This window comes from Synchiropus splendidus, chromosome 17, assembly GCF_027744825.2.
Source record: "Synchiropus splendidus isolate RoL2022-P1 chromosome 17, RoL_Sspl_1.0, whole genome shotgun sequence".
NCBI classification, from domain to species: domain Eukaryota; kingdom Metazoa; phylum Chordata; class Actinopteri; order Syngnathiformes; family Callionymidae; genus Synchiropus; species Synchiropus splendidus.
Window position 1 is genome coordinate 12,267,389 of NC_071350.1, and position 13,170 is coordinate 12,280,558.

The following is a 13,170-nucleotide window of genomic DNA, read 5'->3' on the forward strand; positions in this document are numbered from 1 at the left end:
ACATATTTGAAAATCTAAATTAGATTAGTCATAATAAACTCCACACTCTCTTGACAATAAATAAATGCTTATACGCCAAATTGTAAAAAGACAAACTGGTCCTGAGGAGCACTTTGCTTTCCAGTGTGCACAAATTATCATCCTGTACTCCACAAGGCAGAGAGCTACCTCATGATCTTGATGGTTTTGTTTCTATGGTGTTACAGTTGTTTTTCACACCTACACACATGCAGCGCAACGCGGAACGTGGGAGTTAAAGCTCTTTGTGTAATTTTTAAAAAAGGTATTCACCACTGTGGAAAATCACCACCAGGAAGAACAAACAGAAATGTAAGAGAAGGGCAGCATACGTCGTCTACATGAACCACAGGATGAAAGAACATCTTGCTTCATGCCCCACAATTGTTAAGCACAGAGAGAGTGGAAGAATCAGGCTGCTATACTGATGAATTTTATAATTACTGGGGACAAAAATGCATCAGTGTATGTATACAAATATGAACAAGGATTCATAATATGTCATCATAACCCAATAAACCTAAATCTGATGCGAGTTAATTTGACAAAACTCACACAGACACATTCATCATCATACATTTTACCAGCTCATGTTGTGTACTTGAACTGAAATATCAGTGAGGACCTTAGCCTCTACTCCATTTTTACCCTGTGCTGCAAGCCTGAGGCAGCACAGCATGAACAAATCTTTAATAGCTTTTACCTCCAGGTATTCTTTGGTCTTCTTGACTCAATTGTGATTAGCTCCCGTTTCGCTCCTGATGTCAGCTTAATGACTCGTCTTTGTTAAATAACTTCAAGTCAGATCTTTAAGGGCTAAAATAAATGCAGAAACAACGCCTTCCTGACACTGGTATCTTACACTGCACGGCCCATAATGCACTGCAACAGTCATAGTTCTCAACAGTTCTGATTTATCCTGCTTCACACTTCTTCTTCACCCCTCTAACCTCTGACTCACGCCAAGTTATTCAGCAATGTATTAGGGAAATAACTGGCTTTGCTCGTCTTTAATTCTGGAATGGAAAGTGACTGGTGCTCACCTGCAATCATGTCGTCCACAGTGCTCATTTTGAGCAGCACCTGCTGAATGAGGCCCACCTCGGTGCTGGTCTGCAGGTTGCGCACGCTCTTGCGCAGGATGGCGGTGAACATGCTCCAGATCTCAGCCTGGCAGGTCACCTCACAGTGAGAGAGCAGATCCACCATGCAACCGATGCTCTCAGCCTCCTGGATGATGAAGTTCATCTCCAGGTCAAACTCGCCGCCCACCAACTGAAGGATGAAACAGGCGATGGGAGGAAGGGGGGGGGTGAAAAGACACGGTAGAGAATGGCAGAGGCGTAATAGAGGGTGGGGAAAGTGAAGGGGGCAATGATGGGGTGGAAGGAGGGAGAGAAATGATTTGTTAGAGCGTTTAACATTTTGTCAGAAGGACAGGTAAGTCTGGCTTCTGACGGATGTTCATTGTTGTTAGGAGAGCATTCCTCCTGGCTTGGGCTTCACATACAGCGACTAATAAACAACACTATTTGTGCAAGCACACACACACATCCCCCCCCTCAATCCCATTTTCTAGAAAGCTGTCTCCCTCGATACTGTGGAGGAAGCATAGTGTCCGTCTCTGTGAGCAACAATCACTCTTAAAATACTGCCTGCATTAACAATGGCTGCCTCCCCTTCCACAAATACACACACAGTCTAGTCCCTGGTCTCTCCAATAGCATTAGTCAGTGGTTATGATACTTTTAGCTTTAAGTGCAAATGGTCTGTCCATTAATGGCTGATGGACTATAATTACAGGCAAGCGCAGCCTTCATATCTCTCGGCTCCACACACTCCCACATTCAAGTAGTACCAAACACAAGCATACCCACACAGTCGATCCACAGAATTCTGCTCTATCTAGGAAATGGTCGCCAGGGAAACCATCAAGCCAAGCGCTCACCGTTGAGTAATATATCGAGGTTGAAGCCCACGATGTATTACAGCCGACAAAGAAGTAAGGACCAACAGGGTTCCTGGTGAGTAAAGATACTATATAATATACTACAGGATTGGAAGCAAAGAAAGCTACCTCCCTCTTTTTAATAATTTCAGTGAAGACCAAGGTCTTAAACAAACCAGAGTTTCATATCCAAACTGTTCCTACTCAAAACGTTTTGGGTGCGGTTAATCGTAATTCAATAGTGGTTTAATTCCAGCTTATGAGGTTCATCTAAGCACTTTAGGAGAAACATTAAAAGGTTAACATTGAGCGTGAGTGGAGGTCCCCGGACCCCTGAAAACCCATTAAGGGACTAAGCGTTTTAAGGGCACAATGCCAGTTTCTGCGGGTTATGGTTCTAAGGAAATATAAATATAAAAGTCGATTTAATTAAATCAATGTTTATTAAATTAATACCTGGACATGGCACTGCATTTGTGATACAACAAACAAAACTGCAGGACCATATTTAAAATTACAAACACTGTCCTTCTGTTTTCTCATTTTGTAGATTATTTTGTTTTTTTGTTCATTCTTCTGTTGGACTGAATTTTAACAAAAGACAAAAATAAAATGTTGTTTTCAAGCCCATAATATTTTTCTGAAAAGTGCGATTTTTTTTTCTTCCCCTTTAAAATAATGGCATAAATTAGAATACATTGTGGTTCTTACAGTATCGCAATATATGATGAGTCATATATTATATGATATATATCGTTACCCCTGTATTGGGATATGTATTGCATCAGCAATAAACAGCAGTATTGTAGGCTGTATAAAATGAATTTCCAGCTAATGATAGTGCTTAAAAAAAAAATTAAATTAATTCCATCAAGCACATCAACAAAAATTTAAATTAAGACAAGACATTAAGAAAAATGTGCAAACATCTTTTTGTAAAAGATAAAGCTTCTGTCCACCACGACTAATAGCGAGTCACGCCTTGGCTCAATTTCAGCAGTGACTACCTCTGTGCTTTAGTTCAGAAAAGTCGAGGCAAGAGAGATTTCTGCCACCATTCAGAAGATGCTTCACAATCCAGCGAAAGATACTCCAGACAAATTGAGGCGTAAAGGAACAAAATACAGCAGCAACCACGCTGTTGAAACGCTATTGTTAGCGATGGAGGATCACCTTGAAATGTGCAGTTAACAGCAACACCTCGACGATAATGGAAATGCAGCATGAGCGCTCAAAAAAGACGAGAAACTGTTACCTGCCAGGCACACTTTTTAAACGTGTCTCAGTAGGTTTCATCCGCACGGCAAATAAAACTCAGAGACAGCTCTGTCTGTCACAGGAATACTCACAATAATAATACACACTGGGCTGAGATCACTATTCATTGTTCCACGGTATGTCTCATACTTTTCAAAAAAAGGATGGAGGGAAAAGCCAAAAGCAAAGGTGTTCCTGAAATGGAACTCAAACACAAACAAGAAAATCTCTTCATAACCAAATATTTGTGATAAGAAGAGGAACTTTTAAAAGGGTAATAACAAGCTAGTTACAATGCTAAATAGAGTAAATTCATTTATATATGTTCTAAAAACCATGAACTCAATAAAGAATAAAACAATAAATATGTTGTATTTCATGGAGGGGGGAGTTTGCATCTCTTTCAGCCAGTTTAACCCCAAACATCCTGTGTTTTACTATGCAAAAGAGTGAAGCCCAAGTATGGCCGCCACGAGGCCCATAATTATGATTTAGAATCGAACATTGGCTGCTTCCGTCTTAAGAAGCACCAGAATTCATTACATGTTGACCCATTTTATCGTTCTCCAATATGGAAGCAAGACCTTTACCATTTCAGGGTTGAGGCTCATTTTTTTTTCCTTTCGAATGGGTGATGTCACCGTGTAATAGATCAGGTTTTACCCTTTGGGTGTCATCAATAAAACACCTGCCTGCATGGACAATGTCCTTCTCTGGACTACTAATTCCTCTCTGCTCTTCGAGAGGAGACGCTTGTTCATTCTTTCCATCTCTGTCGCTCGTTTCCATCCTCGTTCCTTCCGTCAGTGCATTGATCCAGTGCACTCTGCCAAAGCATTAGCACAGATTAGACAGGACCCTTGAATGAGAAGTGCCATAAATGGAGGATGAATTAATTCGTCCAGCATTGGATTTTTCCTCTCCTGAGGCTCGCAATTATCTGTCCCGCAGGGGCTCACCATGTTCAAACACATTTATATAACCTGTCAGTATTAACATGCTTCCGATACAAGGCAGAATTGTTCGCATGAGCACCTTCAGGCCAGTGTTACATCACCGCTCACACTCGAGTGAAACACTGATCGCACATAATGATACGCACAACTATACAAAGACTGCATGTCTAAATAAGAAAGATGAATCTTAGCTGAAGTTCTTCAGTGACGCACGCTCTTAGTTAAGTTTTTAAAGAGGTACTTAAAAACAAACAAAACAAACTGTATGGATGCATAAACAGAAATGCCACCTAGAGGGCGATAAAACTGCAGCCGATGAACACTTGAGTGCACTAAAGCACCGTCGCACTTGGACAAAAGATAGCTAATTAGTTTTATTAGGGACCAGAATTTCTCCGCATAAATAAGCCGCAACAACGTCAGACCCTGATCCAATTCGGAGACCACAGGCCGGTACAAAAGGGCAAGTAAACACATCAGTGAGCATTTATAAGAGGCCTATATTTCACCGATTAGGCTTCGGCAATTTAACACAGGCATGAACCACCACCCGGGCTGCGCCACACACCTTGGGGGGAAAAGGGAGCTCAGCAGTGCCAGCCGTCTCTTCCTCCAAGGCAATGTGAGCACTGACCTCGGTGGTTTGGCAGGTTTGAGATGTTTGTTTTGGCAGCTAGTAATAATTGCTCCCCCAACGTCTGGCTTGTGTCACCAGGAGGAAACATACTTAGTTTCCTAGTTCTATTTATGGATTAAAAATGGAGAATATTTAAAGCAAATAAATACAGTGGTCCCTCGGTTCATGACCACAATCCGTTCCAGACGGCCGTTCGAGAAGCGAGTTGTTCAAAATCTGAATCGATTTTTCCCATTACAATTAATGGAAATAGAAATAATGTGTTCCAAGCCTTAAAACAGGCTTTTGTAGGAGTGAATGTAGAGTGTCTGCTGCAGGTGCGCTGTTCGTCTATGTGTGTGGCCGCTGCATGTGGGAGGGGTTGCCGAGTGAGTGACGTCTCTCCAGAAGTGAAGAGGTGCCCGGTGCGTGTCCAGCTCTGAATGTGCGCTTCTGTGCAGTTTGGCTGTGACAAAGTCATAAACCAAGTCACGCTCTGTCCCAGACTCGCCTCATCCCTGTCCCAGCTCCAGCCCACAACAGGACATCAAACCCTGGAGTGAGCGCTCCAGCCTCGGAGGTGTGGAGAGCGAGCACCTCCCCTGTGACACTCTACCACGGTCCAGTGTGGAGACAGGAAAGGTTTTACACCTCAATATGAAGAAAAAATAGTCAGTCAATATAGCTAACGGGACACATCTGCATACAGAGGCTGCGTTATACACAATAACAATAATTAATAAGATCAGAAAATATAATGTATATAGAGGAAAATTATTAGCTTTAAGGTGATATTTTTTTGCGCTCAAGCAACGAAACTTGCCTTAAAAACTTAATGCATAAAAAGTACATTTTTATCTTGAATGAAAGCGGAGGAAAACCTCATCTCTGTTTGAACCGTAGCTATTAAGGTTTCATAGATGCATATAACAATATGGATGTGTTCAAGGACTTGACACTTGATAACCACTAAAATGGCCTGCCCAGTCTCCACATCTTCTCAGTAGATATTGTGATAACTGTATAACTCACAGCACATCTCCTCTTCTTGGGCTTTCATCCTGGCTTTTCCATTTCTAATTCTGTCCTAACCAGATTGCAGAGCTGTTCAGTCAGGCCCTGAAGGCAGCTGGCATTCAGTTTGGCATCACTCTTGCTATGCAGGGGATGTGGGAGTATGAGAAGACAAGCCAGGTTGGGGTTGTGGGGTTGAACCTGGGTGTGTTTTTGCACCAGAAAAAAAACTTTTATGAACCGGCACTTTCACTGGCCAAATCAAGCTGTTACCGGAGTTTCATAAACACACAGTTCCTCTACAAGTGTGACCCATTCACACCAGTCACACAGCGCACAGCTTCAGTTTGTCTGCCGCCAAAGGTTTTTTTTTAAAGAGATCACCTTCGCTGAGCTACATTCATACAGGTCACTAGTGCAGTGTGAATGTGCTCATGAAGTCTGGGCTGACCTCTGTAGTGTGCTTTTTAAGGCCAACAGTATCAGTCATAACGTTTTAGTGAGAGGCAAAAACACACTTACCAGATCCCAAAATGCACTGCATCAAATTAAGCAGCAACACCATAATGTGCGACGGTATCCACAATTGAACACCACCATTCACTCCTCCATGTCCTCCTAGCCTTTGAAGGAAGCCCCTACTATGTCTATCAGACTTAGGAAAACCTTGGGATTCCCCTTCAAAAGCAAGAGGAAGAGGCCTATGAGTCCAAAATCTGGAAAATACCATGGTTAACAAAAATGATGACCAAGTCAACATGCCCCACTTCTTTTTTTACAGAGAGCACAGAGAATTTCAGTATCACTAACCAGAACTGAGGTGCCTTTTGGCTCAGCTCTTTTTTGCACTCCTGTTGCTTTGACTCTCCATACAAACTATTGCCGGAGAGCGTTGGCCTCGCTGATCCCTCTGCTGTGCGCAATAAGATGAAGCCAAGAGCAACACATCATCTACGAATGCAAACACTTGGTTTACTGAAATAAAACCGTGGAATCTATTTCACATGTCACTGCCTCCGCTGAAGTCCACTCATTATTTACAGAAAATTCAAAGTGTCACCTCGGCGCACCACTATTGCGTTTATCAAAGCAGCCGCATCACCCTTGATGATCGCAACCAACACCGCTTCATGATCAAACATAACTCTTTTGCAGAGAAAGAAGCACCTGTTGCCCATTACTGTCGTTTAAGATGACAGGCCATGGAAGCAAGTGGACGGTCAATAGACACCTCCCCGGCTCATTCAATTGAGCCTTTGGTGCTAGAATCATCAATATGCAACTTCAAAGCCCCCGGGAGCATGTTGGAGAGGTGTGTTAGTGCGTGTTTGTTTTGCACGTGTGTGCGGCTCATTACTCATTTGCCTCCCCTGAGTAAGCCACCGCCATTCAGTCCCTTTGTGCGCCGAGAGAGGGTAGAGGCCCATCTAGACATGAGATCACAGATTATACACTTAACGCTTCAACAAGAGCGCTCAACAGACCGCAGAGGAGCGGAATTGGAGGAGAATGAGGGAGAAAAAAAAAAGAGGGGGAACCCAGGGAGAGAGGAAAAGGGGAGAAAAACAAACAAGAGAATGAGTAGAGCGAACTGAAAACAGAACAGAATGATGAGAAAGAGAGGATTGAAAGGGAGAGCAAGCGAGATGGAGCATAAAAGAAAATGAGGGCGAGACGCCGGATGAAAGCTATTGTGCTCCCTTATCAGGACGGCAGAGTGATTTTATTGCCCACTGGCCAACAGTGAACTGAGGAGGCTTTAGTGCTCCATTGATGACCGTAGCAAATGTAAAAAAAAAAAAAAAGACATGGATTACAGCGAGGATAAACCGGCCACTAAACACTCAATAATCCACATTCCATTTTCTGCTTGACCTAATTTTCAGCAAAAAAATATTGACAAGCGCCTCAGTTAAGGGCACCATCGATTCGTTTTCAGGATAAACTAAATAAGCCGTTTTTCAAAAGCTTGAGTCATCCGTGCTATTTGTTTGTTAAAAATCATTGAGCACTGCTAAAGCAAAGAGAATGGTCGAATAGTTGAGGCTATACACTGCTTAAACACACACTTCAAACCATTGACTCATCGCCAGGCATCTGTTGTCGTTTGACAAGATTCACGTCAGTCAAGTACATTGAATGGTGTTAGCCCCATAATGCACCGCCACAATTCTATTCTATTTCCATTATTAGAGACAAAACGGGCCACACTGTAATGAGATCATATTCCCTGTCCATTATGTCCTACAACAGAAAACCAGAACAGCCTCTACGTCTCAACTGTGACACCTGTTGTCTTCATGCCGTCATGCTGAGATGTTTAATGCCGTGCAACCACTGGGCCTTGATCAAGAAAAATCCCAAAACACCAGCACTTCAAGTGAGCTATGATCAGGTACAGATTCATAATTGCCCAAGCTGCTTATGTTCACTCTCCCCAGAATCTCCTCTGATCATGATGCACATTGACATGTTGACAGACTGCAACCTACAGGCACATAAGGAGTGGGAGGGGCTTGAGGGCAACCCCCCGAACTGCAGATCCCATGGGCCTCAGTTCCATTGTCCACCCAGCTGGCAGGTTGGCAGAGCCACCGCTCTACACACTAATGGAACATTTAGTGCAAATACATCTCAATCAGCCTCTTAATGACTTCGCAGAAACAAGTCAGCAGAACATAAAAATAGAATTTGAAAAAACAATACGGCACTGAGAAGAGAACGTGAAGCTAAAAACAAGCTTTATCACAATAATCGCATTATTCCAGCGACGGGGATAAAATGGCGGTTTAAACCAGTACAGACTAAAAGAGATCATGTGTATATTTGAGTTCAATCTTGATATAATATACACACTCACCTGAATAGGCATTTTAAAAAGCAGTCAATTGGAGGATAAGAGCAGCACCAGAGGTGCAGTATTAATGATGCAAAAACAAAATTAGTGTTTTCCATTGTTCAAGTCTACAGTAACAATATTCAAAATATTAAATCTATTATGAATCTGTCAAGACAGGGCGCTTTAACTGCAACACAACAAATATGGTGTCTATATGGAGCTCTTCTTATGCTAGAAATAAAATCACGTGACTCGTGTGGCCCTTCAGAGACTGTTAAATAATCGTTCAGGTGAAGTCATCTAGATTGACACACCATGTCTGCCATGGTGTCTGTCTACTTATAAAGCCCAACGCGGTGACAAAGATGGTCGTGTCTGACACCCTCTGTGCTTGTGTGGAAGCCGAAACGGCTGTGTCATGGTGCAGTAATGTTTTGATCGCAGGGACAAAGATCATCCTCGTATGAGCATGGCTGGAGCATCTGACAGTTTTCAAGTCGATCCCTATCTGATTTAAAATCAACACATTAGTCGGTAAAGCTGAAGGGCAAGGCTCTCCTCAAATCAATATTCCTGATCAATGGGCCTGGACATGGTGCTGACTAAAGATCAAGGTCAAGGATAAAAGACAGTCGCGCTATACAAGAAGCTTCAGCTTATAATCCATACAATATTGTATTTAAACAACCAGCCTTCTTTGCAAGATCACACCATGTTTCTCAGGAGAAGGGGGCTGTGGAACATGTTGCTCAAGTTACTTGGTTCACTTTTGTGAGTCGGTGAGAAAGGCCATGAGTGGACTCATGATGTGCATCATGCTGGGTAGCTACCAAAAGGCAACCAAGGGAATACCTACGTCAAACCAGGTGACCTGCAACAGCTTCAATATACCCTGAATTTTCCCTGAAGGGATTCCAATAAATATTTGTTGTCCAGTATGCTGAGCGATAATCACGTCAATAAGCTCAGCCAAAAATGTGTGTACTAGCTTTGAGTAGCAGGGGTGAATGGACATGATCGAGGGAGCGCCACCATTGGAATTTCTGGTGAATTTCTCTTAATACCACCCAGTTTTCTCTAGAAATCAAACAAAATATATGACAAAATCCACCAACAGCTTGAAATACTATCCACGTTATCTGCGCATACAGGATAGTGAAAACAACCTCGACACTTAACCTGAAAATAAATGGAAAAATATCACGTCTTTTATTCAGAAAAAAAGCATCTACTCCGATCATGAGACGGGAACATTTCTTTATAAAGAAGGTATATGACCAGTTCTAAGAGGTTTGCGCCGGGGAGCAATGAATGCCAAATTTGCTATTCGCCCCTTGAACCATTGCCAAGACTCATTTGGCATCCAAGACAAATTACGTATGCATAAAAATCTCAGCCCATGGGCTAAGACGGCTTATTTTCAATCAGCCAGCGCGTTCAAGTGCAGGGTGCTGCCCAGAGAAGGGCACAAATTCCAATCAAGCAACTGCTACATCCAATTTAGCAAATAGGTGTGTGTGCGCTACATTTCATTAGATCCAAAACACTGACATTTGTGTTGCCAGCGCCAAGAGCGCTACCCTGGGCACCGTTTCTACAACAATACCGGAGAATTTGTGTCTGTACATACATCAAAGAAAAGTAAAAAGCCGTCGAGTGTTGTGTGATTTGCTTTGTCAGTTTCTATTAGCTCGGCCGGGAGTCTAAAAACAGGGGGAGCTGGATGAAAGATGGGATTTCAAGAGAGTCTCGACGAGAGCACCGGTCATTCCGAGCCACATTTTCTACTCTTACATCTGAGCTTTTTCAAGCGCAACTAAAAAAACTGAAATTCTGGACTTACACAGGCGCTAATAAGGGGACGGACCTCTTGGGGACCAATTCGGAGCATGAGAAATCTACGAGTGATTTTCTGTCACGCAGTTGAACATTCAGCAAGAGACGAATGTGCATGTGCGAGCGAAACGCTCAGATCTTAAAAATAGAAGGGAGAAGCGCAGAGATCAAATGAGGACAGGACACGCAGGAAGGACACTTGAAATTCACCTGAATTTAATTGAATCTTCTGGACCAGCACCGCTGGATATATATATATATATATATATATATATATATAGATATACATCCAGACTTTTATTATAACACAAGAAAGATGCTGCGGTGCTTTATATATATATATATATATATATATATATATATATATATATATATTCGGGTCTTATTTTCCTCAAAATTGCTTTACAGCAACATATCGTGGTAGGTGCGTATGTGAGCACACTAACACAAGAAATGTACAGGGTTTGTAAGTACAATTATTTATTTATTTATGAGTAGATGGTATTAATTTAATACTAATAAATGCATGACAAAACAAGCTCCAAATGAGGTGCAATGAAATTGCATTCATAACAAAAAAATAAAAGCAGTGCGATGTGAAGCCAAAATATGGATTTGAAGTTACAACTAATGGCCACATGAACACTTATATAATCGACCCTTTCACTGAGGAAACATCAGGAGTGCAGTTTCATATCGAATTTTCTGTTCCAACAGCATTGATTCAGGTTTCATCGCTGCGTTTAACTGCATCATTTAAAGGCTGTTCTACTCACTTGTTTAGACTTGGCCTCAGTGCTTTTATGTGTTTATGCTTCTACCACAAAAGATATGTGACAAAGTGAGTTACTTCGGTGCAGAGTCTCTGACTAAAGTGAGAAGAGGATATTTGTTTTCTTGGGTCTAAGTCTGTAAATGGAGAGCGGGAAAACCATGGAATAAGTGTCCTGTCCTGATACATAATATAAAGTGAGTTAGTTAAGCCAATTAATAAAAGTACTTGCCAACATTACAAGGAGTCATGACTTGGCTTCATTTATTTATTTATTTTGGGGGAGAGGGTTGGAAAGCATAAGCATATTTAGTACGTGCAATCGCTCCTTTGGTGATCAAACCATTACCATGATTCTTCTTCTAGTAATAGACACAGCAAATGTGTTGTGAGCCATCAAACAACTGTGTACAGCTGAAGGGACAACAAAGATCAATAACCATTAAGGTTGAGGTGTCAGAATTTAAGAGTCAAGTGCACTGAGCATGTTGGTGGTGGCGCACCGGCCAGGAAGACTGTACAATATGCAAGGCACAATAGCAGCATATGCGCATGGAAACAGAGAAAAGCAAAGGCTAGTTTGAAGCCACACATCACTGGGAAAAGAGTCATGCGATTCATTCACAACAGTAGTTTTGCTATTGCATACTGGTCGCAATTTCAGGCGAAATCAGGATCAACATTTCCATCATTCCCATAAATGTAATATACAAGTAACAACAATGAGCATTTAACTATTTTATTTTTATATATTTATTTTTCTTACGTGGCATAAATTGAGTTCCATACATTTAGACTGCTCTTATTTTGAGCAAAATGTCCAGGGGTTAAGCCCATCCTGGATAAATGAGTGTCACATGAAACGTAGATAAAATAATGCTAAATGAAAAGAGCACTGTATGAAAGCGCCGCTGCAGTGCTTCTGCAGCGATCCTTAAGAGTGACATCAACCGTGCCTCATAATTTCTAACTCACTGTATCGCTGCCAGGAAACAAATTTCTCCACTCTACTGAGTGTTGTTTGCTGAAAGTCAGTGATTGTGTGCTTCTGTAAAAAGACAGCACAAGCCAACAGGCAGGGAAATTATCAGACGCTTCAGCACAAGGGACAGCTCCCACTCTCTCGCCTCATCAGTGACGGTTCAAATCCGCGATGTAACATTATCAAGGAGTGTTTCTCGGCAGCGCGGCGCACTGTAAGAAACATGCTGTTCACCCAATATTCCCAGAAAGAAATCCAGGTCAGCGACTCACTCACGGATGCACTAAGACACTCACACACAGACACACGGGCTGAGGACTGCAGGCGAGTGATCGGAACTCTGATTTGATCCAACAGCAGTTTAAAAAATGTCTCTCACCTGATTGGTCAAAGAAGCTTAGTAACAGATCGAGCAATAAGCCTCGTCACATGTGATTGGGCAATAAACAAAAAGCAGATTTTTTCTATTTTTGATGGTAGCACACAAATATGTCATCATTCATTACATTGTAGTTTGAATTTGAACTGCTTCAGCTTCATTTATCTTGAGTTCAAGACATCAAAAAATGTCCCAGAGATGGAAGCATTCCACAAGTCATCTAAGACACAACGCATTCTGAAATGATCTAGGTTTAATAAAATCCACTTAATCTGAGGACAAGAGCAGAGAAAGGTTTTATTATTGTAAGGTGTAAAATGACATTGGACGTGTGGTGCCATTTACCAAGGACAACCATTGTGGGCCTTGAAAGGAAGGACCATGATGTCACATGCATGTGTATAAAAGCATATATTAATATTGCACCTTCATACTTTTTCAACAAAAACCTGATGAAGAACAAGAACAGCAGGAAAGAGAAAAATAAAGATACCCACTGGAACTGGTGAACTTTCATTTCAAATCTTGAATAGCATTTTTAATTAAACTGTAA

At 41.8% G+C, this 13,170-nt stretch overlaps 1 protein-coding gene across 11 annotated transcripts in view; it reads right to left on the bottom strand.

Annotated features, from left to right (window-relative positions):
- Positions 1-13,170, bottom strand: part of nbeaa (neurobeachin a) — a 74,188-nt gene that overhangs the window by 47,749 nt on the left and 13,269 nt on the right. For all 11 annotated transcript variants that reach the window (XM_053848167.1, XM_053848165.1, XM_053848164.1 and 8 more), the window contains exon 2: positions 1,062-1,293. In XM_053848167.1, coding sequence (XP_053704142.1) covers positions 1,062-1,293 — 232 coding nt within the window. The remainder of the gene's footprint in view (positions 1-1,061; positions 1,294-13,170) is intronic.